General features: G+C 37.1%; 3 protein-coding genes across 3 annotated transcripts; 1 reads left to right on the forward strand and 2 right to left on the reverse strand.

Annotated features, from left to right (window-relative positions):
• The first annotated feature begins 10,537 nt into the window (after positions 1-10,537).
• LOC123785280 (olfactory receptor 8U3-like) lies at positions 10,538-11,494 on the forward strand. Its single transcript, XM_045787006.2, has one exon. The coding sequence runs from the start codon at positions 10,538-10,540 to the stop codon at positions 11,492-11,494; it is 957 nt and encodes a 318-aa protein (XP_045642962.2).
• Positions 11,495-17,079: 5,585 nt separating this feature from the next.
• OR5M9 (olfactory receptor family 5 subfamily M member 9) lies at positions 17,080-18,012 on the reverse strand. Its single transcript, XM_045787007.2, has one exon. The coding sequence runs from the start codon at positions 18,010-18,012 to the stop codon at positions 17,080-17,082; it is 933 nt and encodes a 310-aa protein (XP_045642963.1).
• A 5,336-nt stretch (positions 18,013-23,348) lies between these two features.
• On the reverse strand, positions 23,349-26,389 carry LOC123785282 (olfactory receptor 5M3). Its single transcript, XM_045787009.2, has 2 exons — positions 26,381-26,389; positions 23,349-24,284 (listed from the first exon to the last, which is right to left on the reverse strand). The coding sequence occupies exon 2, from the start codon at positions 24,279-24,281 to the stop codon at positions 23,349-23,351; it is 933 nt and encodes a 310-aa protein (XP_045642965.2). The 5' UTR covers positions 24,282-24,284; positions 26,381-26,389.
• Between the last annotated feature and the right edge of the window lie 999 nt (positions 26,390-27,388).

Consider the following 27,388-nt stretch of genomic DNA (forward strand, 5'->3'; position numbering starts at 1 on the left):
TCTCAAACAGCAGATGCAACCGTCTCTCTCTGGCTCCCTCCAGTCAGCCCCTCATCCACAGTCTTGCTCCCATTGGACTCCTACAACTCCCCATGTTCCTTCAGACTTAGAGGTGCTGATAAGATTGCACTCTTGTTAGTTTCTAGATGCCTCACTATTCTTTGCTTGTTCACATCTCTTCAATTGAATTATATAGGCTTATTCTCAGGAATCTGATCAGTAATTCTCAAATTCCATTGCAAGTCATCTCATTTTTTGTTTGTGTTTTTGAAAATCAAATGCTTTGGGAATTTGTTAGTAAGTAAGATCATTTCTATTTATTTAAGTGAGAGTGGGTGCATTCTAAGGCCTTTGGATAAATGAAGCACTTAAGACAGGATTTAAAGAATGGACAAGATTATTATTCCTAGAAATGAGGAAATGATCTGTAAGGTGCATGGATCTTTACTATCTGCTTAAAATATTAACCCTACACTTTATCCATGTGATCAAAATTATATATCTTAAGTGAGATATGTGTGGATATGAGGAAGAAAAAAAATCTCTTGACAACTGTCAGGTGAGATCTGGTCTAACGCTGAAAGCTAAGTTGTAGCATCATATCAATAATATTACTGATATATCAGTAATTTCACAGAGCACCAACATGAGAACAGTTTACTTGGTAATGTTAATGAAGCAAGACAAAAAGAGTCACTCAGTGATAATGTTGGAGATCTAGACAAAATCAAGAATGCTGTGTCTAAACCACAAAAATGGTCAAATATCCTTTTCATCTGGCTAATACAAGTGACTGTTGCTTCTTTACCAATTAAAGCTTTAGCCTGACTCCAATTTGCCCATGTTCTAAATAAGAGCCATTAGCATATCAAATCATAAAAACACAGCCGCTCGATGACAGCACTTAATTCAGAGTGCAATCATGCTGTATTGAACCCTACCCTAAATAACTTCACAGGATGAAATTCCATATCAAACTTGATACCTAAGCCCCCTTATTGAGATGGACCTGTTTCCCATGGTGTTCAACCTCCCTTGTTGAAATGAGCAACAGTAACACAACTTTGACTAGAGTTTCTTCCTGGTGGTCATTGCATGGAGAACCCTGATAGATGAAATGGTGTGAATTCTGGAATTTATTTCAAAATAACTTTTGGGGGCCAGTGGATGGGGTAAGAAGTACGGATAAAATATATCTGACCATTAATGTAGACACCAAAGCTGGACAATTGTTGTTAGGGTAGGGATTATTCTATCAAAACTTCTCATTTTGTTTATATTTGAAAATGTCCCTACTAAAAATATTTACTAATAATAATTCATTTACTAAAAGGATAAAGATGTTTTAAAATTTGTAAGTAGTCATATTAGTTGGGGGGTTAAAATATCAATACATCTCTATTAAAAGTATTATCATAGAGGCCAGGAAACCTGTATGAAGGAAAAATAAAAGACATAGATTTTTTGAAGAAAGGAATAAAAATATATTTCACAAATAATGTGATCAGCAAAACCCAAGGAAATCAATGAATCAGAATAGTAAAATGTCACCAGAAATGTCACTCTTATTTACTAGAAATGTCAAAAACATAATGGGGTGGAGCACCTGGGTGGTGCATTGGTTGAGGGTCCAACTCTTGGTTTCAGCTCAGGTCATGATCATAGGGTTGTGAGATCGAACCCTCTTTGAGGCTCCATGTTCAATGCAGAATCTGCTTAAGACTCTCTCTCCCTCTTCCTCTGCCCCCCCAAAATAAATAAATCTTTAAAAAAACAAAATGGGAAAATCTATTAACAATATTGTGAGATCTATTATATATGCGTGTATTGAACTAAGACATACATTAAAAATATTCAAATAAAAAAGCACTAAAGAAATAATAGAAATAATAATAATCACCTATGTTGTTTTTTTCTTTTAGCTCATTTTATTCAAATTATTCCCTAATTACTAAAAATTATTTTTAAAACATTTATTTATTTTATTTATATTATTTTATTTATCAGGTAGCTCAGAGTCTAATAAGAGAGATAGACAAGGAAAACACATATTATAATATAGCATGAAAAATATAACAATGACATAAGGAAGACACAAAGTATCCTGAGTAATAATCAATCAGCATCCTTCCTTTTTTGAGGGATCAGGTGAAGAGAAAATTGTGTGTATTTTGTGAAAATTTTACCAAGATGTTAACTTTTGACCTTGTACTAAGAAGATGAGAGAGACAAGGCTGTGGGAAAGTATGTCAGTGACACAGAATATGCAAAGACAAGACGTACAGCCACACTCAATGAAGGAAAGGAATTTTGTGGTGGATAGGGAAGGAAAAAGCAGGAAAAATTAGAAAAGACAGTCAGGACCATGCACACAGAACATTGTAGATCATAGTAATGAGTTTTGCCTACACCCCATATAGAGAGAAATAATAGAAATGTCTCCTATAAAAGACTGACACATCAGATGTATTTCAAGAGCTCCCTCAAAGAAGATAGTGGCTTAACATTACGGAATTGCATCCAAAGAATTTGAAAGAGATTGGCATGTAGAAACATTTCAACTTGTGGAATTCAAAATGGAAAAAAGTTACATGTTGTAGCTGATGTGTATGCCTTGGAAAACGAGAGAATTTAGAGGTGTGATTAATAGTTTACTATTCCCTGGGTGTGGAATTCACTGCTAGAGTGGGATTCTTATTTGGGAGAGAATAAGAATTGCTTTTTGATTGGTATGTATGTAGACCTTTTTAGTACCTTGCCTGGCACACAATAAATTTTAGTCCCTGTGATTATTATGATCATTAATATTCTACTCATAATCATTGCGTGATCAACTTGCAGTTTGCAAAGTGATTGGTAGCCATTATGAGTTTACTCTTCAAAATAGCCCTGTGTTATAAGTAGCATTTTCATTTCTCAGTTGAGGCTCAGCATTTATGGCCTTCCCAAGAGCACACGGGTAGATAGAAGAGTCTGCGTGCAAACCGAGATCTGGCTCCACATTCCCATCTCTTCCCACTACACTATCTTACCTCCCGAAGGATGGCAGTTCAAGGTAGAGGAAATAACCATCCCCAAGGAATCAGATGATGATCTCCATAGCTCACACTAAAGTGTAGATTCATTAATTCTAAACTGAAACTTTATGTTTGCTGAGATTGGTTTCACCTAATACGTCCCCATGAAAATGCTGAAAAACTTGTCATTTTAATAAGGCCCCTTGAAACTGATTAGCAAGTAGCCTCCTTGAAGCAATTACAGTAGGGAATTCTGTTTGCAATGAAGAGTTTTATAATAAGACACAGAGAGACAGTTTCATCATCCACACTGGAGTAAACTCTGACTTCAGTTTTTTCTTAATGACCAGCAATTATTTAATTAAAATCACCAGATGAAGAAAGGCAGTGACAGAAGCCGACATTTTTCTTAATTTCTCAGATATTCTGAACATTTTGGAGCCAGACTAAAAATGGAAATGCTTATTGTGTAGTATGGAGGGCAATAGGTACTCTGGCACTTTTAAATTCTGTACCAAGATACCGAATATTCACCAGTACCAAATAATTTGGAAAACTAGTCAGTAATGAAAATCCTTCAAATTCAGTGTCACACTACTACGATTTTCACAATTACGATTTTGACATATGCTGATATTCTGATTTTGATCAGAAAGCCCTCCCAGAATGCAGGGCTTGTTTTGATGGCTGAGTTATATTCCGTTGAGTATACATACCACATATTTATCCATTCATCAGTCAACGAACATTTGGGCTCTTTCCATAGTTTGGCTATTGTTAATAATGCTGCTATAAACATTGGGGTGCCTGTGCCCCTTTGAATTTGTATTTTTGTAGCCCTTGGGTAAATATCTAGTAGGCAATTGCTGGATTGCAAGCTTGTTATTTTAAAATTGTGTTTCCTCTTTTATTATATTTATTTAATCATTGGTAAAATATACATTTCAAATATTTAAATGTTATTATTTAAAATATAAATGACATATTTACATTTTGCCAATGATTAAATAAATATTTGTAAAAGAGAAAACACTTTTTTAAATTTTATTTTTAAATTTTTAAATAAATTTTTTAAATAAAATATTCATAAAAAACACCTTTTTTTAAATTTTATTTTTTAAACTTTATTTAAATTCAATTAATTAGCATATAGTGTATTATTAGTTTCAGAGGTAGTTTAGTGATTCATCAGTTGCATGTAACACCCAGTGTCATTACAACACATGCCCTCCTTAATGCCCATCACCCAGTTACTCCATCCCTCCACCCACCTCCTTTCCAGCAACCCTCATTTTGTTTCCTATAGTTAAGAGTCTCTTATGATTTCTTTTCCTCTCTGATTTTGTCTTATTTTATTTTTTTCCCTCCCTTCCCCATGATCTTCTATTTTGTTTCTTAAATTTCTCATATGAGTGAAATCATATGATGATTGTCTTTCTCTGATTGGCTTATTTTGCTTGACATAATACCCGTTAGTTCCATCCAGATTGCTGCAAATGGTAAGATTTCTTTTTTTGATGGCTGAGTAATAATATTCTAATATATATATAATGGAATGAATACACACACACACACACACACACACACAGTTGGGAGTCAAATTTGTTGAGTCCTCAGTTAGTACCAAGAACAACAGTTAAAGAGACCCAAACCTCTGCCCACACAATAGATAACAAAGAGATGACAAACCAACCAAGTAAAAATATTGTATAGTGATAAATATTCAAAAAAAAAAAAAAGGAAATTGAGGAAATGCAGTAGTAGTGGTAGTAATCAGTGCTTATATAGCGTATATGCTAATCCAAACATGATTCTGGGTCTTTTCACACTTTTTTTTTTTTTTTAAGAGAAGGAGGAGGAGAGATGGCGGGGCAGGGGGAGAGAATGGGGAGGGGCAAGGGAGAGGGAGAGAGAGCATCTTTTTTTTTTTTTAATGATTTTTTATTATATTATGTTAGTCACCATACAGTACATCCCCTGTTTCCGATGTAAGGCTCGATGATTCATTAGTTGTGTATAACACCCAGTGCACCATGCAATACGTGCCCTCCTTACTACCCATCACCGGTCTATCCCATTCCCCCACCCCCCTCCCCTCTGAGGCCCTCAGTTTGTTTCTCATGGGAGAGAGAGAATCTTAAGCAGGCTCCACATCCAGGGCAGATCCCGATGCAGGGCTGGATCTCACAACCCTGAGATCATGACCTGAGCCAAAATCAAGAGTCAGGTGCTTAACCAACTAAGCCACCCACATGCCCCTAGATCTTTTCACACTTTAACTCATTTAATCCTCAAAGAAGCGCTTGGGGTAATCACTATTTTTGTTTTAAAGATGATGAAAACAAGACCCGGGTTGTTATGTGACCAAGTTCTGTAATGGCAGAGTCAGAGTTTAGACCCAGATAATCTGGTTCCAGTGCTCTCATACTTCACCATTGTGCAAGTATCCAGAGGTGATGGAGTAAGGTATCTACGTAAGAACAGAAACAAATACCTAAGGCAGGTATGCCCTGGAAGATTCGAAGTCAATGTGGAAAGAGAGACGGGAGGGGATAAAGGGATAAGATAATTAAGGTCAAAAAGCCAACAACGGCCAGATCATTTGGAGTCTTTCGGGCCCTTGTAAGAATCCTGGATTTTACTCTGGGAGCAATTAGCAACCGTTGCAGGATTACATGCCAGGGAGTGAAAGTACCAGGTTTACTGTTTGAAATAATTACTCTGTGTTAAAAATCAACTGTGGAGGGAAGGAATGATGGATGAGACCCCAGAGTAGCAGCATAGTTGGTAAAAGGTAGCTGGATGCTGATTACATTGAAAATAGCAGTAACCCGAATTCCTACCAGATTGGGGTAGAATATGAGCAAGAGGAGTCAGAGGTCACTCTAAGGATTTTCTTTTTTCTTTTTTCTTTTTCTTTTTTTTTTTTTTTTTTTTTTTTTGCCTGGAGCAGTCATAGTTTCCATGTGCTGAGATAAGAAGAGCTAGAGAGGAACAGGCTTGAGATGGAAATCAGTTGTGGACAATAAATCTGAGATGCTGGGTACACATCCAAGTAAAGACATCAATTAGGGTGTTGAATATGGGAAACTAGAATTCAGAGGAATGTACTGGGAGGAGGAGTCACATTCGGAGTCACTGACATACAGACACTATTAGATGGTGTAAGACCAAGTGAAACTAGCAAAGGAACACTTACAGATATAAATAGACAAACTGAGAAAGCACTGAGCTTGGGACTCGCCAACACTTAGAGGTGAAGGCAACGAGCAGGAACCCACAAAACTGAGAAAGAGTATCCAGGAAGAAAATCCGGAAGATGTAGGAATCCAAGTGAAGAAAGCTAATCTAGGAATCATTAATTTGGCAATATTGTTGAGGAATGTTGTTAATTAACATGATCTTATTAAAGTTATTTTCAAGAGAATGATGGCGGTGGAAGTCTACTGGAATGAATTAGAGAGAAGTAGGGGGATGTAAATTGCAGACAACATGTAAACACAAACAGCTTTTTAAGGAACAGTGCCAGAAAAAAAAAATATAGCAATAAGTAAAAAGTTTTAAAGTAGACACATCCTATTTTTCAACATTTCCATTTTTTAGCACTCTACCGTAAAATACTGGATCATTCAAAACAAATTTTGAATAAAAGAATTATTATTTTACTAATTTAAAAAAATCACAAAATGTCAAAATAGGAACTGTTATAGTAGAAAACATGCTTTGGAAAGACATTGAAATAGCATGTAAAATCCTGACATATTGCTGGTAAAAAATGGTAATTATAGGTAGTAAATTTTCATATACTCTATGAACCCAATTTAATGAAATACATAAAAATATAAAGGAAAAAGAAAAACAAATCTCCCCAAACTTAAAGAACAGTTACCTCTGGTAGATGATATATATTTATATGTGACAATATTTATTTTTATATTTGCAGTTATATCTTCCTACATATAGAGTTTTATAATCAGCATACATATGCATATATTTTGTTTATATTCTGTAAAAGATTTTTTTACAAAAGAAAAGATATATAAAAATGTTTTTGATAGGTTTCTAAAACTCCAAGGTATTTATTATCATCAGAAGCTAGTTGATTAAATAAAGAGGGTTTGTTATTATTTTCATGTCCACACTTAGCAAAGAAAAAATAAACAGAATTGCCTCAAAGAAAAAAATAAACAGAATTGCCTCCTTAAGAATTTATAACTTCTAGGTATAAAACACACTCAGCTAGATGATAAGACAACTGATTAAATCAGAATCCCTCTAAGATGGTCACAGGGACAGGAAGGGACAATTATAAACAAATGATGACAACATTAGAATTGGTCATAACATCTCAATTGCTTGCCATTTGGTTTTGCTTTTCTTTGTTTTGTTTACACAAATTGGATTGGACATAGGTAACCAAAGACTAGTGATTTTATGGTGAGATCATTCTCATTTGAATAAGACCTAATGTTAATTTTGTTTTATGGACTACTCTTTTTCTAATTAGAACTTTTTAATCATAGTTGTGCCCTGGGAGCGTCACCGACCCTAAGGCAGTCATGTCTGAGGAACACTGGGAATTAACTCTGTAGGGAATAAGACTCCATGGCATAAAGCCTATATCACACATTCACATGCCCTCACTGTCTGAGAGTCAGCGGAAGAGGCTCCTGTGAAAACATTCAGGGGAAGACTTCTTCTACAACCAGGTAGGTTAAATGGGTACCGTTGGTCGTTTCCACAGACCTTCCCCAAGTCATCCAGTTTTCCCCATTAAAAAGAAAGTAGCTGACCCGAACTCTGCTCCCACTGGATGAAGCTGACATCTATCCACAAGAATGAAACAAGCCTCCTAACACTCCCAAAATAAGCTCCCCCCCCCGCCTCCCCCACTTACACACAGCTCCCTGAGACTCAGGCTTCCTTCGGAAGAAATACGTTTCATCTGTTGATGCAACTTCAGAGTCGGTTTCTGTAGAACACAAGCATTTGTGTGGGAGTCACCTTTCTCTCAGAAGAAAAACTTTTTTTTTTTTAAAGAATTTATTTATTTATTTGACAGAGAGAGAGACGGCCAGCGAGAGAGGGAGCACAAGCAGGGGGAGTGGGAGAAGAAGAAGCAGGCTTCCAGCGGAGCAGGGGAGCCTGAGGCGGGGCTCGATCCCAGGACCCCGGGATCAGGCCCTGGGCCGAAGGCAGACACTCAACGACTGAGCCACCCAGGCGCCCCTCAGAAGAAAATCTTGATGGGTTCCAGAGATGTGTATTAAAAAGATATTCATAAGTGAAAGTAATACATTAAATGGGGGCTGGTCTTTTCAAAATCTGATTGATGAAAGTGTCGATTTTGCATTTTTTTTCTTTTCTTTTAATGGATGTACAAGGAGAGGGAATGAGCCTGATTCCAGTGTGTGTGCAAAGAAAATTAATTGACTACCACAACTTCTCCCTCTCAAACATCCAAAGTGATCCCATCAGCACTTTCTTGTTTCCCCTTTTGTTCTACACCCAGAATAGGGAGTTAGCAAGTACAGCTGTGGTAAGATGCCAGCTCAGGAAGACAAGCCAGTTCCAAAATTCTATCTAAGCACACCTCTCACGAGGTGAACTTTGGTTCTACCAAGGAGAAAGTAAATGAATGAGACAGAAAATTGTTTTCATGTCAGATTTTATGTGTGTGAATATGTATGTATGTGTTTATATGTATACACATATGTATATGTATACATCCATATACATCACTTATATATGTCTGTATGAATACATGTCTGTGTTTGCGTGTATATATATGCGTGTATATGTTTTGTTTACTTTTGGAGAAGGCATTAGGTATCATTTACAGGATTAAGCTGAGTCAATAAAGGAAGAAGAGAAAATTTGAAAGACGATTTTTCGGACCATTTAGACAAAACTGTTTCCCTTTGGGTAATACCTTTGGGGAGGAAAGGAGATGATTCTTTCTATTTCGCACACGGTATGTATGTATGTGTGTATTTGATATGGTGAGAATGTCTTACCTTTCACTTTCCTCCCAAAATTAAAAGTTACCTTTCACAGTCTCAGAGGTGGAAAGAGGCCAACTTCCAATAACCACACCATATAGGTTATGATAACCGTAGGCGAGTTATATACAGAGGAATAAGATAAATTAATTCTGACTGTTGAGGTGGAGGTGAGAAGGCACTGAAGGTCAATGGTCTAAGAATACTGTGAATACGGTAGCAATTGGAGAAAGACATGGCTTCACATGTCCTATGAATATAGAATCCAATAGGGGAAATGACTCTCACCAAACAAAGGAAGACTATTCATAATCTGGGCTATCCCATTTGTCTGCTTCCTCCTCCTACAGTTACTTAAGTTGCAGATTGACTGACATGTATCCCTAAGTTGGACCAAAAAGTACTGATATATTCACAACTGTAGACATGAGAGTCATTACTTTTTTAAAAATATTTTGTTTATTTATTTGAGAGAGAGAGTGAACATGAGAGAGAGAGCACAAGATGGGGGATGGGGAGAAGGGGAGAGAGAGGGAGAAAGGGAGAAGCAGACTCCCTGCTAAGCTGGGAGCCAGATGCGGGGCTCCATCCCAGGACCCTGGATCAGGACCTGAGCCTAAGGCAGATGCTTAACCAACTGAGCCACCCAGGTGCCCAAAGGTCATTGCTTTAACAATGAAAACTACAAACATCATATGATAGGAGTATTGCTTCCTGAAAATTATTCTTTCTTTTGACAAAGAGATTGCCACTTCTTAAAAGTAAGAATGTATGCTATTGTTTCACTGAGAATTTAGCAGAGATGGTGGAAAACATTTCTAACTATAAATGTTGGAAGTAATTAAAATAGAATGCCATAAACACTATAATCCAAATAACTATACCTTTTTAAAAATACATATTCTAACCCTACTCACAAGTGTAATGTTTTTTTACTTTTTAGAATGCAGTATTTGAAAATGAACTAACATGTACACTTCAGAATTTACCTGATCCACAAGTAGAAACATTTAATGACCCATGTTTTCCCATTGACTATTCTGCTTACCTTTTCATTTAGTGCAATGCATATTTATTAAAATAGAAAAAAATGTTATCTATTCAAAAAGACAAATTGATACATTATGGTTTTGTTCCACCAAGAAGGAAGTAAAGGGACAGGAAATAAAAAATTGTTTTCTTCCCTTTATCCAATATAATTTAAAATAATCTAAACCTAAAATATTAAATATCTTTACAAACATATAAAGATTTTTTGTTTCTCTGTTATTTTTACTATATAGCCATCAATTGACTTCTTTTTTATTGTCCCTCAATTTTTGACCTCAGAAAATTATAAACAGCCAGCGAGAAGAGTTTGAAATGGGATTTATTTGTTTGTTCTGATATTCCACTCAATGAACTATAATTTCTGAAGCTAAAACACACAAGAGTTGGCATCTGGTGACAATTCCTTGACTAAATAATTTGTCTCTGGCTCTATCTTGTTTTTTTTCAGCAGCTAAGAGACTGGAATAAATGGCTGAAAAGAATAGCACCAAGGTGATGGAATTCATTCTTTTGGGTTTTTCAGTCCATAGAGAGTTTGAAATCATTCTCTTTCTGCTCATTTCAGTGGTATATACTCTAACTTTGGTAGGGAACCTTGGGATGATTTCATTAATCCAATTGGATTCTCGACTTCACACACCCATGTACTTTTTTCTCAGTAATCTGGCCTTTGTAGACCTCTGTTACTCCTCATCGGTAGCCCCCAAGTTCCTGGAGACCCTCCTGACCAAGCACAGGTCTATATCTTTCTATGCATGTACAACACAGCTGGGCTTCTTCCTGAACTTCCTGATTTCGGAGATGTTCCTTCTTGCAGTAATGGCTTATGATCGTTATGTGGCCATCTGCAATCCTCTTCTCTACATGGTGATTATGTCCCGAAAGGTGTGTATGCAATTGGTAATAGGCCCCTACTTATATAGCTTCTCTGTTGCTTTGCTCCACACAGTTGTTACTTTCCAATTGATTTATTGTGGCCCCAATATCATCAATCACTTCTATTGTGACGATGTCCCTTTGATGGCCCTCGCCTGCTCAGACACCAGCCTCAAAGAAATCTTGATTTTCATCTTTGCTGGATTCAACATGATCAGCTCTTTGACCACTGTTCTTATTTCTTACTTACACATCGTGGCCGCCATCTTGAAAATCCAATCCACAGAAGGGAGGTGCAAAGCTTTCTCTACTTGTGCCTCTCACCTAACCGCTGTGACTATATTCTATGGGACTCTGATCTTCATGTATCTGCAGCCAAAATCAAACCATTCCCTTGACACAGACAAAATGGCCTCTGTGTTCTACACAATAGTAATTCCTATGCTAAACCCCATGATCTATAGCTTGAGGAACCAAGAGGTAAAAAATGCCTTAAGGAAAGCAATTGACAAAGGTTATGTCCTGCTTCTAACAAACTTTAAAAAATGATTTGGAAAAATGTCTGACTTGGAGTAATGCTATATGTAGATATACTGTTTTTATAACCTTTTATAATCATCTGATGGAGAAAATTCATTTTGACCACACTTTATATGAGTAAAATTATCTTGTACATGAATTATATTCTTCATATAGTGTATAATAAGATGAAATGTTTAAAGGAGTAGGATTTAGACTCTGAATAAATTGCTACTGTTTATGTATATGACTCTGATAGCCCTGACCTGGGTAGTTTCTATTCAACTGATAATAAGAATCAAAGGTTTCTTTCAAAAGTGTTTCTGTTTTGTAAATCAGTGGAAGACAGAGAAAGGGGCAGGAAATGTGGTGAAGTAAGTTTCTTGTCCATCCGCATGTCATTTCATAGCCTGCCCCCACCTGCACCTGGTCTGCTAGCCATCAGTCCTCACTCTGCCTCTGACCACCAGGAGATTCACTACTGGTCACTCCCTGGTGTTACACAGTTATCATGTCCTTTGAAAAGATGTCACTTTTCACTATGCAGATCTGAGAATCAGGATTACCTTTTAAAAAGCTATATCTTTTATTACCCTATCAAAGCAAAAATGTCAACCTATCCTTAAATTCCCTAAGCAAAGCTGTGTTTGCAAAGTTTCTTTGAATTTGGGGGGTTATGGGGACTTTACAAAGGGTTGGGGGATAGGCAGGGGGTAGTTTAAAAACAAGTGATAATTATGACTGCTGTCACATTCCAAGAATATAGCTATATGTTGCAAGATTATAAAACAAAATAATCCAAAATCCATTTAAACTTTCAACTGTAATGTAATCGATTTATTTTTTCACTATAAATTCAAATGCCCAATGTCCACTGTGTGCCTGATATTGTGAGCCAAAGCAAGCACATTCCTGCCCAATAGGGCTGAGCAGTCTGGTAGAGAAGGCAGATAGCAATGAAATAATTACAAAAAAATCTTTCAATTTTGATGGGAGTTAGTAAGACTCAGAGAGAATTAAAAGGTCGGAAAAGGTTATTAAGGCAATTAATGTGCTACCAAGGCAAAAATTCCAGTAGCATGAGCTACTAGTCACAAGTGCCTCGAGAAGTCTTTCAAGTGTGGGAGCATTGCATCAGGCCCCAAGGAGAACAGGGGAACATGGGGGATAAGGCGGTACCAGTGTGGAAAACAAATATCATAAGCATATTAAAAACAAAAAAAGACAAATTCTGAGTCCTGATTCTTTTGGGTGAAGCCCACCAGCCTCCAGTGTAAATACAGTACAAATACCTATAGTACAAATACCCCTTCTGCTTTGCTCTTCTGCCAGTATGTTACGACATGCCTCGGTTTGGCTCAGACACACGGTTTAGGTTTTCAGTCTGGCAAGCTCATTCCCAGAATAGAGTTTGATGAATTTATCTTCTACAATGTGTCCCTCTCAGTGTCTAATACAACCCCTGTAACTATTCTGGATGGTGATAGAGGAGTGGAGTGAGTGGGTGAGGAAACAAAAAGGCAAGAAACAACATTTGTTGGAGAGGATGTGGAGAAAGGGATCCCTCCTACATTGTTGCTGGGAATGCAACTTGGTACAGCCACTCTGGAAAACACTGTGGAAGTCCCTTAAAAAGTTAAAAATTGAGCTACCCTATGACCCAGCCATTGCACTACTGGGTGTTTACCCCAAAGATACAGACGTAGTGAAGAGAAGGGCCATATGCACCCCAATGTTCGTAGCAGCATTGTCCACAATAGCTAAATCATGGAAGGAGCCAAGATGCCCCTCAACAGATGACTGGATTAAGAAGTTGTGGTCCATATATACAATGGAATATTACTCAGCTATCAAAAAGAATGATTTCTCAACTTTTGCTGCAACATGGATGGCACTGGAGGAGACAATGCTAAGTGAAATAAGTCAAGCAGAGAAAGACAATTATCATATGATTTCTCTCATCTATGGAACATAAGAACTAGGAAGATCGGTAGGAGAAGAAAGGGATAAAGAAAGGGGGGGTAATCAGAAGGGGGAATGAAGCATGAGAGACTATGGACTATGAGAAACAAACTGAGGGCTTCAGAGGGGAGGGGGTGGGGGAATGGGATAGACTGGTGATGGGTAGTAAGGAGGGCACGTATTACATGGTACACTGGGTGTTATACGCAACTAATGAATCATCGAACTTTACATCACAAACCAGGGATGTGTTATGGTGATTAACATAATATAATAAAAAAATATTATAATAAAAAAAGGAAACAAAAGGAACACAGTGTAGACTGCTTTCCTGTTTACAAGGACCCTGTCCCCTCTGAGAATCTCCTTCCTCACAGAGGTGGAATGTGACTTCTGTCATTGCACTAGGAGTCCTACCCCTAAAAGCACACTACATTGAGGTGATCACATAACTGAGAATAAGCCAATCAAACGTCTTTCAAGGGAATTTGCCATTGTAATCCTATAATTTCAGTGACTCTTAACTGATCACTTAATCTTAGGTTAAGTGCATATTGGAGCTGAGGTTTCCATTTAAGACTTCCCTGTACACTAAGAAACAGAAAGCTGGTCTGTAGAGAAAGAAAAATAAGAAATCCAAGCAAGAAAAATTTTTGGTCTTCAAATTCAAGGCCCAACTACTGGCTTCTTGTGAAGCCTGGTTCTGTTCTCTGCCCTTGAGTTTCATAAAATACCATTGTAATTTCATTTAAAAACAGAAACTAAAACAAAACACACTTGTCACTTATTTTTATGAAGACACTTGGAGTTGTTCCTGTGGCTTTAAAGTGAAACAACTATTTTTTTATGTGTTAATTTCTTTTTTTTTTTTTTTTGATGTAGTGTTCCATGATTCATTGTTAGCTTATAACACCCAGTGCTCCATGCAATACGTGTTAATTTCTAACCTTGGGAGTTTCCTTGGTAAAATCTGAAACTGGCTTCCTTACATAAGGGCATAGATAGACCAAAGGAAGAGACAGATTGATAGGCGCAGTTTCATAAGCGAGGGAACTTACATGTGAGTCCTGTCTCGGGTGGCCATAAGACAAGTAAATCTTCACAAATACCTGCCACAATCTTAGAAGTTTATATGGAGGCCTTCACAGGGTTCAGTCACATGTATGTCCAGATGGTCTTCAATGCCTTATTCTCCAAGGCTGCATCCTTGAAAATGACTCCTACTGTGGGAGAACATTCCAAAGACAGGGGAAGGAGTGAGGAGCCCCCAATTGCCCTGGTCCAGCTTGAGAGTCAACTGGCAGTCGTGTCCTCTCAGTGACCTCATCCAACAATAGGACGAGTAGAAGGTAAGTGGATTCTAAATAAATCGGTCTGCTCAACTGTAAGACTATGTTCTTATGACCTATGTACCATGGTAGGTGTTAGATGTTAATTATAAATAATTAACAGTTAATTATAAATAATTATTTATATATTTATATAAAAATAACAGTTAATTATAAATAATTAACAGTTAACAGATGTTAATTATAAATAATAATAGTGTTAATTATAAATAATTAACAGTGAACACAATGAACAAAAAACAAACAAAACGAAGTTCATTATCAAATGAAGCCACACTAGTGATATGCGCCAGGGTTACGTATGAGGGCTTTCTTACTATCAGCTGATTCTTCTTTTTATTCTCCCTGTCATCATTGTTTTCATCTCAAGAGCCTTGTGATTCAAACCTAGGCATGACCAGAAGTCAAAATCTGTCTGCATTCAAGCCATGGCATCTTAGTTAAATGGAAGCTAGTTCTTGAATTCTTAAGGTCTTGAGTTCCAACCTAAGTTTTACCACTGTCAGCTAAGTGACATTGGCTAATATCTCTGGTTCCTCAAAACCACCTCTTAGTGGCGAGAAAAAGATGAAAAGTTAACTGCTTTAACATTTTTAAGTTCTGAGTGCATGGTGCAGAAACTCAAAGCTGGTTCCATCCTAGGGCTACCATTCATTGAACAGTGTGGAAAGCACATTGGATAACTGAGTTCTCTCCAATGCTGTTTGAATGTTACATGACTAAAATAAACCAATGGTATAACAACAGAGACTTTCACAACAGACTTACTGGATTTTGTCTCACTCTAACCATGTAATAGTCTTGGACATTGCAGATATTATTGGACTCTGAAAAAATTAAGACAGAGGGATATATATAAACCCAATGGGAAGTAGTACCTGATAGTACCTCCAAGAAGTAGCTGTATGCATTATAGTATATAATATACGCACAATAACTAAATATATGTGTGTGTGTGTGTGTGTGTGTGTGATTGTGGTCATTGGTTGTGTTTTCTGACTTTTAGATTATTATGCCTTATGACTTTTCCTCATTGGCATAACACATTTATTATTTATTTAACATTTTTTTTCTTAAACTAACTCATAATTTTATCTAAATAAATCTGAAAACTGAACTTTGGATGACAACCACTGCAAATGAAAAGGAGCCTCATAAATAAACAGAAAGTCACAAAAATACATAAATAAATTTCCTGACTTTAAAAGGGTGAATACTTACAACAAAGGAGTTTCCTGTCCTCATCACAATGAAAAAATGAAACTATGAATTTTCTGATACATAAAAATTTTCTGATATATAAAATCTGGCCTTTGGCTGCCAGACTTTGTCCTATTAAACCTTTGGTTGATATGGTTTGAAATTATTGTTGGATCCTAGTTTCTTCTCACTAACGTTATATTCTTTGGTTCTGTATTTAGCCCCTTATATCAAGAGTTATACCAGAATCAAGGGGCATCTGGGTGGCTCAGTCAGTTAAGCGTCTGCCTTCAGCTCAGGTCATGAAACCAGGGTCCCGGGATTGAGCCCCACATCAGGCTCCTTGCTCAGCAGGGAATCTGTTCCTCCCTCTCTCACTGCCTGCTGCTCCCCTGGCTTCTCTCTCTCTCTCTCTGTCAAATAAATAAATAAAATCTTTTTTTTTTTTTAAAGAGTTATACCAGAATCCAAACTAAAGAATAGAGTTAGAGTAATTGAATAGCTCACTGAAGCAGGAACATTGTTCACTACTAAATAACACATACCAAGGATAGAAGTTTTAATTGTACTGAGACATAGGTTGAAGATTCTGAATACAATCCCATTTTCAGAAGTCCATGTGTATATAAACATTACAGAATACTTTTTTGGTTAAGCAGGGAGCATTGACATACTGAAGGTCATGAAAAATGCATGAATTCTTACTCTTTTTCTTATGAAATTAAAAATTTCATATGAAACCTAGGTGGAGGAGCATGCCTATGGAGAAAATACCCTAGAAAATCATGTTCAACTCTACCAAAGGTACCTTTAATTAACATTTATTTATATAGAGTTATTTATGAGTTCCTCCAATGACTACACTTACAATTTTATCTACACTGTGAATGACATTAATGTGTCTGTTTTGATGATATGGTTGTGTATCTAGAATAAAGCAGTTTTAACAATTGGAGTCCATTCCTGAGGTAAACCATCACTGTGTTAGATCGGACCTTTTATTGTACGTAAGAGTTGCCTTTAGAAAATCCTTGTTGTGTCAAGACTTTTATGCCTGGACATTTATAATAAGTAGCAACATACGCAAAAATATTTACTGCAGTTTCACTGCCCCAAGTTTGCCTTGGCAATTGCTTTGTTGACGGCCTCTTTCACATCCTTGTTCCTCAGGCTGTAGATCATGGGATTCAGCATGGGGATCACTGTGGTATAAAACACAGCCGCCATTTTCCCCTGCTCCACAGACTCTTCAGTGGGCCGCCTGAGATACATGAATATGAGAGTCCCATAAAACATGGTCACGGCTGTCAAGTGAGACCCACATGTGGAGAATGCCTTCCTCCTGCCATCAGCGGAGCGCATGCGTAGTACGGCGACTACAATGAGAGTGTAGGAGATGAGGACCACAGAGAGAGAATATGTGAAGTTAATCCCAGCAATGACAATCATCGTGTATTCTTTGATGTGGACCCCCCCACAGGCAATCTTGATGAGGGGAGGGTCTGCACAATAGAAGTGGTTGATTTCGAAGTTTCCACAGAAGTATAAGCCGTATGTCCATAGTGTACATATTAGACTAACAGAGAACCCGTAGACATAAGGCACAGAGATAAGCCGAACACAGACAGCCCTGGACATTTTACTGCCATAAAGCAAAGGGTTGCAGATGGCCATGTAGCGATCAAAAGCCATCACTGCCAAGATATAGACCTCCACGTGCACGAGGGCAATGAAAAAGTAGCACTGCACCAAACACCCCACATAGGAAATGGTTTTCGTCTCTGATAATAAGTTTTCCAGCATTTTGGGGGTGACATTGGAAGAGAACCACACATCCACAAAAGACAAATGACTCAAGAAAAAGTACATGGGGCTCTGAAGCTGAGGACTGATGCGGATCAATATGATCATACCAACGTTCCCGAACAGAGTGATCGTGTAAACTACCAGGAATACCACAAAAAAGAGGACCTGAAACTCCTGACGGCTGGTCAAGCCCAGAAGAATAAATTCCGTCACGTCCGTGAAATTTGGCATTGCCTTAACATAGAGCCAGTCTGTAGTACCTACAGAGAAATGAAAAAAAAAAAAAACAGGAATGGGTCTGTTTTATTCTTGAAACTTTCAAGCTACATTTATCTTTATTCTAATTGAAATCTTTGAAAAATCAGTGCAATTTTGCACCATGTCCAAGATTAGAATATGTAGGCTCATTGTTTCCTTTAGTAGGGCTTATAGGTAGGTAGTTACCACCAATATTTATTAGTTCTTTATTGGTAAAATAGACAACTACATACACTGCTATGATGTAAAAGTGAACATTTACATTTTGCTAGATTATTACACTAAAGTTAAAAATCTCAAGGCACAAATATGATTCAAGCGAACTGAAAATTGTCAGGGAATGGCTAAATTCTCTCCAATTTGTGGACTTACACGTTGACGTTACAATCTAGTTATTGACATATTTGCCCTACCATATGCTATCATATGCCTTCAACATATGAAATTCCTAGTCATATTTTATTTAACTAAACATATTGTCTGATTGCTGCACCCACTATCAAAATTATGTCAACAAGTATATATCCTGAAGTAAAGTTTAGGTGATAGGTTATTTCCGATTCCACTGGTTTTCAGAACCAATCAATTCTACACCTTCGTATCATACTCACATTTAATATTCTCTCAAGGAACAGGTTCCCAAACAATATTTTCCCCATTTACTACACTCTTCTAGCTTACTCCTCTCAAGAAGTAAAAACTTGCCATAAGTTCTTAAGGACATATCTGTAGGATTAGCACCATCTTGGAAATTTGAACTCCCCATAATAATAGTGTTTGAAGGGACTATTACTCTCAAAAATGGGCCTTGGTTTATAATTGTTTACCTTAATTGATTTACAAACATCGAAGCCAATATTATGGCAGATATATTTGTTATATCTAGAAGTTCTTTTGTTTTGTTTTGTTTTTTAAGAGAGGGAGAGAGGGGTGGGAGAGAGAGACAGACAGAGAATCCCAAGCAGGCTCTAAGCCCAGCACAGAGCCCAACACGGAGCTCGATACCACAGCCCTGAAATCATGACCTGAGCTGAAATCAAGCATCAGACGCTTAACTGACTTTGCCACCCAGGTGCCCCTATATCTGGCAGTATTCTAAATTCTGGAAATCTGAGAGTGAACAAGATGTACAAGATTCTGGTTTGCATCATACTCTATTCTCATTGAAAAGAGTAAGCAATACACAAATGTACAAATGAGATACTTTAGGGAGTGGACCTACAGTGACAAAACTACAGCATTCTTAGAAGATAAGAAATAAGAGGAGGAAGGGTACAGACAGAATGATCAAATATTTCTCTGAGGAGGGGACTGCTGAGTTGGTGAGAAACAATAAGCTGTGTAGAAATATGAAGGATAAATGGCATGAAATGCAAAAGCTCAGAAGGAGAAATATTAGCTTGGCATGGTGAAAAAGAGTGTTGCTAGATACATCCCTTTATATAGTTAAAAAAAAAAAAAGTATGAGCTCTGTGATTATATCATGGCCCCCTGCACTTAGTAGCAGGATGAATTCAGGATGTGAATTAATCTTTATGAACTATTTTCTTACCCTGAAAATGTTTAATGGTAGAATTAAATATGCTATTAATTGGTCACCTAACATAATAGTCACCAAAGTTTTAATTCTGATCTAAGTGACCCATTGCTATAGATTTCTATAGTTGTAACTCATCTTTTGGCTCAAGTGTGAGCATACTGAATCAGATGATAGCTGCAGTCTGATTGGGGAAGAGAGCTAAGGTCAAGGATTTTCCTATGTAAGAACTCTTGACTCCAATGATGGATCCATGATTCTGCAGTTCACAGAGTTGACTTGGGTTAATGGCACTACTTTACTGTGTTAAGCATAAAACAATATAAACATATTTGTTAAATATAAAAAATAGAAAGCATCAAGGTATCTTAAAACATAAACTAATACTATTTCTCCAATTTTGTTTTAGTCCCTGCATGAGTGTGCGTTTCTTTTTCTCTATACATAATGCTTAGTTCTGTGGTAGCAGAGTTTGTCTCATTCATCTTGGGACCTCTTTAAGTTGCCTAGCTTAGATGTAGCGTGTAAAGTTATGATTTTTTTTAAAAAGTGTTGTGATTTCTAGTTCAGCTTTATGGAATACATTATAATATTCTAACATTAAAAAGAGACTAAGACAGATTTTTCTGGTGACAACAGTTTCAGCTTTATAACATCAATAAGAATAGCTAACCTTTACTGAGTGTTTTCTGAGCCTTTTGCTTGCAGTGTTCCTATGAAACGGATTCTATTAGCGTCATCACTTTGCAGTGAGGAAACCAAAGCACTGGGACGAAGTAGGTCTCCCTGGCCAGACAAGTGCTAATTGACCAGATTAGGATGCAAACCAATTAATTTAACTCCAGTATTGTACCCTTAATGACCTTATATTGCTGCCTCTTTGATGACCTATTCTACTATCCTATTTTTTTACATTTAAATTTTACTTTGATTATCCTCTAAGACAACATTCTCCTTTTAACAGTCCATCCCAGATGAACTAGAGAACTTGGCACAACCCTCGAGCAGGCTAAACTACAGAGGTAGTAGACCATTGCTTCTCCCTCCCCCTCAAAGTTTAGATCTGGGATCGGATGACCAAGTGAGTTCTGGGGTAGAGCTAATTTATTGCATAAGTGCAATTGAGAAGATAGAATGTATAATTTCAAAAATACATATATTTTTATTAACCTTTCAGGAATTTCCCATAAAGAAAAACAATATAGGTACAATTACTGGCCCGTTCATTACCACTGATACAATATCCTCAACTCCATTCACATCTATTTTAAAACAACAGTGTGAAAATCAATGCTATTTGCAGAGAAGAGTGTAAAGGGTAACAAACAAGGATAAAATTTTATAAATCTTCATTGTAATGAGCTCATTCTCAGGACGTTTTGAATGGATACAGAAAGAATATTTCCCAGTAATATCATATAATATAAATCACTGTGATAACAAGTAAGTCTACAAATAAAGTTTCAGTCTTATCTTCAAAATATGGGTAAAAATGAAGAGATTTGACTGCATTAATCTGTGTTGCAAAGAGTGTACAATTTGCAGACCTACCTTCAGCAGAGGAGAGCATCAGATGACAATTCTCACTATTTATAATAGAATTTGGAACACTGAGGTCATTAAGAACATCTCCCCCAAGAAACTACCCAGGTAATTATGAAAGGAATAATGATTGAAACACCAGAAATGTCTCAGGGGTAGGAGAAGTCAAGGACTGTTAATGAGGAGGGTAACCCTTATAGTAAAATTAAGAAATCAAAATTCTTGATAACATGATGTCATCTCTCCCCTCTTTACATGAGTCCTGCCTTCTTTCATTCACACTTAGCAGTTATGCATCTTGAGAAAATATTCTTGGTTTGCATCATGACAAGGAGAGAGAAATGCACTTTATGTTGGAGATGCTTAAATATAATGAATGTGACAGATGTAGAAATAAGTGTAACAGTAAGATTTATTTTTCAAAGTATTTCACAAAAATATCCCAAATTCTCAACAAATGGCAAAATTGCTTTAAGCTCTACTAAAGTTAGATTCATAGAAATTATGAGCTTGGACAGACCTTGGAGAGTAGTGACTACAAACTAGAAGTTAACTGGATGAATAATAAAAAATGATTTATCCAAGGCGACCCACAAATTAATTTGAAATTTGGAAACTCAAACCAGGAACATGATGTTCTCACTCTTCATGGAACACTGAACTAACTCTCAAAAAAGTAAATAGGGATAGCTTTTCATTTGGGGGGAGAAAGAGAGAGAGATATCAGAGACCCAAATCCACCTGCTAACAGACTGTGTAATATTTAAATGCTTTAAAACCATGCTTTGAAATGTATTAGTAATCAGCAACTAATTGGCATAGCAAGAGTTCTCCAACAAATGGGGAATAAACAGTTGTCCTGACGAAGTTACTTTAAACTAACCCCCAAAGTAACATTGAGGTAGACCTTAAAGTTTTTAGGGGGGTTTATGTTTTGAAACTATAGGCATAGTGATACAGTATTATAATTTAATCTAAATTAGCAGTTTGTTTAAATGCAAATAGCTTTAAAATGTTGCCAGTGATATATGTGTATGTGTGTGGAAATGAGTTCATATGCATTTCTGGTTCCCCTTAAAGAAAATGAAAACTCAAAAATGGACAAAGAATGTTTATCCTCATATCAATGTCATTTTATATTTACATCTTTGCAGACAAATTTGTAATTACTTAAATGTGTAATTTAAGTCTGTGTGTTACACTGCTGTACTTATGTATTTTCTACACCAGAACGGCGGGTTATTGATGTATGTATACATATATATTTATATAGAGACTTCAAGAAGTCCAAGTTTTAAAGTAGTTCCTTATGCTTGCATTTCATGAAATGAGGTATGAGAGTGGTGGACCATGTTATCATTAGCAACAAACAGAGCACCCTAAATATTTTGTCTTTCAAATAAAAAAAATTAAAATATGTAACTACCATATCGTAGTCAGAGATGTGCAAACTATTCCACATGAATACCAATTTATCTATTAAGTGGATTCAAGAGAGCTGTGCTTTCAAAATTACATATCCATTTGCTGATTCTACACACTTTTCAGTCCAACTGAAGATACTTTGGCAAGGACAAGGGAGAAGTTCAGTGGTCAATGGCCACCTTGGCATTTAAATATGGCAGTTACTGGAATCTGTAAGAGAGATACACATACCATGTCGAATCTCTCTTGAACAATAAAAACGTTGAAAAGGGATGACATACAAAAGGATAGCTATTTTCAATGTAGTAGTCTCTGAAAAGACCCATCCTTCATATTGAAGAAAAAGCATTTATTTCCACAAAATCTCACAACCATTAGAAAGACCACCATTTTTATATTGTCATACTAGAAAACTAAATGAAATAGTTTTTTTCTGCTCCAGTTTACTCTCTAAATAGACAAATTGATAACTAGTTTCCATAGTCATCCATTGCATTTTTTAATAAGAAAAATAAAATCTTTCATTTCAGCTACATATTTGAACAATTTCAATTACTGTACAGGCAAACTTTGGCTCAAATAAACTTTTCAATTAATTGATTTCTTAAATTTTAATTAATCCTCACTACTCACATCAATAGTGCCAATTTATATCCTTTTCCCCCTGGATTTGAGTCTTTCTCTTTTTTATTTTTAACGCACAAAGTCTTTAGGTTTTGTAAAAAGTCTTTAAGGGATATGCTGAACCACAATCTGTTGACAAACGCTTATGAAACACAGACGACAATATTCACTGAATTTTATTTTATTTTGTTACACACGTTCTGCTGATCACTTTTTTCATGGCTTCTTTCACATCCTTGTTCCTCAGACTGTAGATCATGGGATTCAGCATGGGGATCACTGTGGTATAAAACACAGCCACCATTTTCCCCTGCTCCACGGACTCCTCTGTGGGACGTCTGAGATACATGAATATGAGAGTCCCATAAAATATGACGACAGCTGTCAAGTGGGACCCACAGGTGGAAAAGGCCTTCCGCCTCCCTTCCGCTGAGTGCATCCGCAGAATGGCAATGAGAATGAACAGATAAGAAATGGTCACCACTGTCAGAGAATATGTGAAATTAATGCCTGCAAGTATGATCATCGTATATTCTTTTACAAAGGTCCCAGCGCACGCCATTTTGATGAGAGGTGGGTCCGCACAATAGAAGTGGTTGATCTCAATATTCCCACAGAAGGACAAGCCATATGTCCACAGCGTTGCGGCCAGACTAGTCAGAAAACCATAGATGTAAGGGAAAGAAATCAGTCGCACACACACAGCCCGAGACATTTTGCTGCTGTACAGCAGAGGTTTCCCAATTGCCATGTACCTATCAAAGGCCATCACAGCCAGAATGAAAACTTCCACGTGGACGAGGGCGATGAAGAAGAAACACTGTACCAGACAGCCGGCATAAGAAATAGTTTTTGTCTCGGATAACAGATTTTCCAGCATTTTGGGGGTCACGTTGGAAGAAAACCACACATCCACAAATGACAAATGACTGAGAAAAAAGTACATGGGGCTGTTAAGCTGTGGACTGACCTTAATTAACGCGATCATGCCAATATTGCCCACCACGGTGACAATATAGACCACGAGAAAAATGATGAAGAAGAGGACTTGCCATTCCTGATGACTGGTCAGTCCCAAAAGAATAAACTCTGTCACCTCGGTGAAATTGAGCATTTTCTCAATTCTAAGTCAACATGGGTTAGAAATGTCAGTGGTAACTAGGAGGAAATAAATTTTAAAAGGAGGTATTGTTTATTTATTCATTTATATATTTATCCATGCCTATTTAATCTTTCTTATTCCCTATCTATGACTGCATTTTGCTGTTCTTACAGCACATCTTTCCTGAGCACTTGCTGTCAGAGGCTCTCTGAGATGCCGTAGCACATAACAGTTATACCAGATACTGTGATTGAAACATGCTAGTACTAGGCTAAGTGTTGTACTTAGCCAAACTTCAAGACTGGTTATATTTTTAAGACTTTTTTACTTATTTCAGAGAGCCTGAGTGGAGGGAGGGGGAGAAGGAGAAAGAAAATCTCAAGCAGACTCACCACCAAGCATGGAGCCCAATGTGGGGCTTGATCCCAGGACCCTGAGTTCCAGACCTGAGGCACTTAACAGACTGAACTACCCACACGCCCCTCCAGGACTATTTCTTAAATGTCTCTTCTGTCCAATACTGGCATGTTTGGAGGTTTCGTATTTCAAGATATTTTGAAGGGTCATAGTTCTCTTTTCAAGCCAATGCAAAAATAATTTTTTACCTCATCATTTTTTCATTATAAGCATATTCTCCATGATTAGGGATGGAAGACACTTAATCAAATAATTTACCAGCCCTAAGTGTTAGAGAAAATATTATTATTATTATTTTTAAAGATTTTATTTATTTATTTGACAGAGACAGAGATAGCCAGCGAGAGAGGGAACACAGCAGGGGGAGTGGGAGAGGAAGAAGCAGGCCCACAGCAGAGGAGCCTGATGTGGGGCTTGATCCCATAACGCCGGGATCACGCCCTGAGCCGAAGGCAGATTCTTAACCGCTGTGCCACCCAGGCACCCCGAGAAAATATTATTTTTAATCTACTCTCATGCTTGTACCCATTTAAATTGAAGAGGGACAAACTGATCACAATTGTCATCAAAGCCAGGTATAAAGGGGTGGACTACTTATATGCATTCATACATTTATACATATTCCCTGGATGCGGACTCTTTGGCATATAATTATAATCTAAATATTATTGACTAGTACATTATGAAGATTCCCCTATCGTCACACTCCATATTTCAAATTATAGCAATAAATACAGACTTTCCCCCCACTAAGACCAGGCATGAGGAAATATTCAGTATTCCAGGTAAGAATCCCATCTCTGTCGTCAGACTTTGGTTGAATTCTGACTCCATGACATAAATTTGGGCTGTTTTTATATTTGCTTTGCTTTATCTTTCATTTCTCTATGCCTTAATATGATGTAACAGTAATAGTAATACTCATTTCATTGTTTAACTATGAGTATGAAAAGATTTATTACATATTCACAGATAATAAATACACAGGGCATAATTATTACTAAATGCACTCCTGGAAATTATAGCTTCCATTACTAGTTTATAATAATCAAATAATCAAATCTCTATAGAAAATATCTCTCTTTGTATCTCTCTGTCTCTTTCCTCCCTCCTTCCCATTTTTCTGTCTCCTCTACGCGCACAAATAGACTCCTTCATACACAGATATCGTGTATGGATAATTAATGGTAATTTTAAACAATAAGAGATGATAGGGGCACCTGAGTGTCTCAGCCGTTGGGCAGCTGCCTTCTGCTGGGGTCATGATCCCAGGATCCTGGGATCCAGCCCTGCTTTGGGCTCCCTGCTTCTCCTCTGCTGCTCTCCCTGCTTGTGCTAGCTAGCTCTCTCTCGATCGTGCTCTTTCTCTCTCAAATAAACAAATAAAATCTTTAAAAAAAAGAGAGAGAATATAAAATCCAAGATGCAAATTTAATCTCACAGATCCAGATAGATCTATTTTTATACCAACCTGAGAATGAAGAGAAATATTCCCAGTAAGAATGCAGAAGTGAAAACAAATGCTACATAAGAGATGTTAAGAATGTATACCAGGCAAAAGAGAGCCAGGAAATCCACAAGAGAAGTTTCCTTTAAATGTTTGCCTTCGGAAAACAAACAAAAACTAAAAAAAAAAAAAAAAAAAAAAAAAGGGAAGGAGAAGAACCAATTAAGAAGCTGTGCCTACAAAGGACCCTGGGGGCAATTACCTCTCTAGAGGAAGAGTCCACTGTTGAATTGTTTTTTGTTTTTTATAGCCGATTTGCACAATTTGCCTTTTCCCCAAACTCAAGTTATTTTGAATGTGTTCTGGGATCAGATAACACAGTTTGCTCTGGGTTTGCATCACGCTCAACTGGGTGATGGTGTCAATCTGCACGACGCAATCTCGTGTTCTGCATCCTCGCTCTGTGCTCCTGGGCTTTTCCAGTGAAAGATGAAACAAGTAGCATCATTCCCTACAACGAACACTGTGGCATATCAGAGCAGGAAAAATATATCTGCTTCAAATCTCCATTTTATAAAGAAGGAACATGACAAATTTAATAATAGCTACAATAAAACATATATCGCATTTGCACGTGCTAATTTAACTTAATGCTCGTAACTACCTCCCGAGATCACTATTATTATATCTCTTTTACGGACAAGAAATTAGACCTCAGAGAGTTTCAGTGACTTGCTCAAGGTCACACTTCTAATGAATCAGGGACGAGATTCCTGATTGCAGACTTTGATTCCAGAGTTTGTATGGCTTCTCATCTCATCCTATTGCCCGAAAGAGGCTATTAATCGTGCAGATCAAAATCTCAACAACTGACCCAGAACGACTCTCATTTCTACTCTATGACTGGTATATATGTTCTAAAGAGTATATTTTATCACAGTCTTTATGAACTTGAAGGAACAAAAGTATGTTCTTTGCACAGCCAGAAAATGTGGGTATTTCAGTGACACATGCATTTGATCACTTTACTTGAGTGCCTGGCAATGTATGCCCTCCAGGTTATTCCCTCTTCTGGCCTGATTGCTGCTTTATACTCATATGGCCCCACTTCAGTTCCTGCAACAAGAGCCTATTTCTGCTTATTGAGATCAGTGGAGGAATTGCTGGTTTCCCCCAAATCCATTCTTCTTCTCCCATTGCAAGAAGATTGTCAGTAAAGCAGTTGCCTTGTTCATGGCCCTATGCAGGACATATA

The sequence above is a fragment of the Ursus americanus genome, chromosome 24, assembly GCF_024610735.1.
Source record: "Ursus americanus isolate L20-20 chromosome 24, mUrsAme1.1.p, whole genome shotgun sequence".
Classification (NCBI taxonomy): domain Eukaryota; kingdom Metazoa; phylum Chordata; class Mammalia; order Carnivora; family Ursidae; genus Ursus; species Ursus americanus.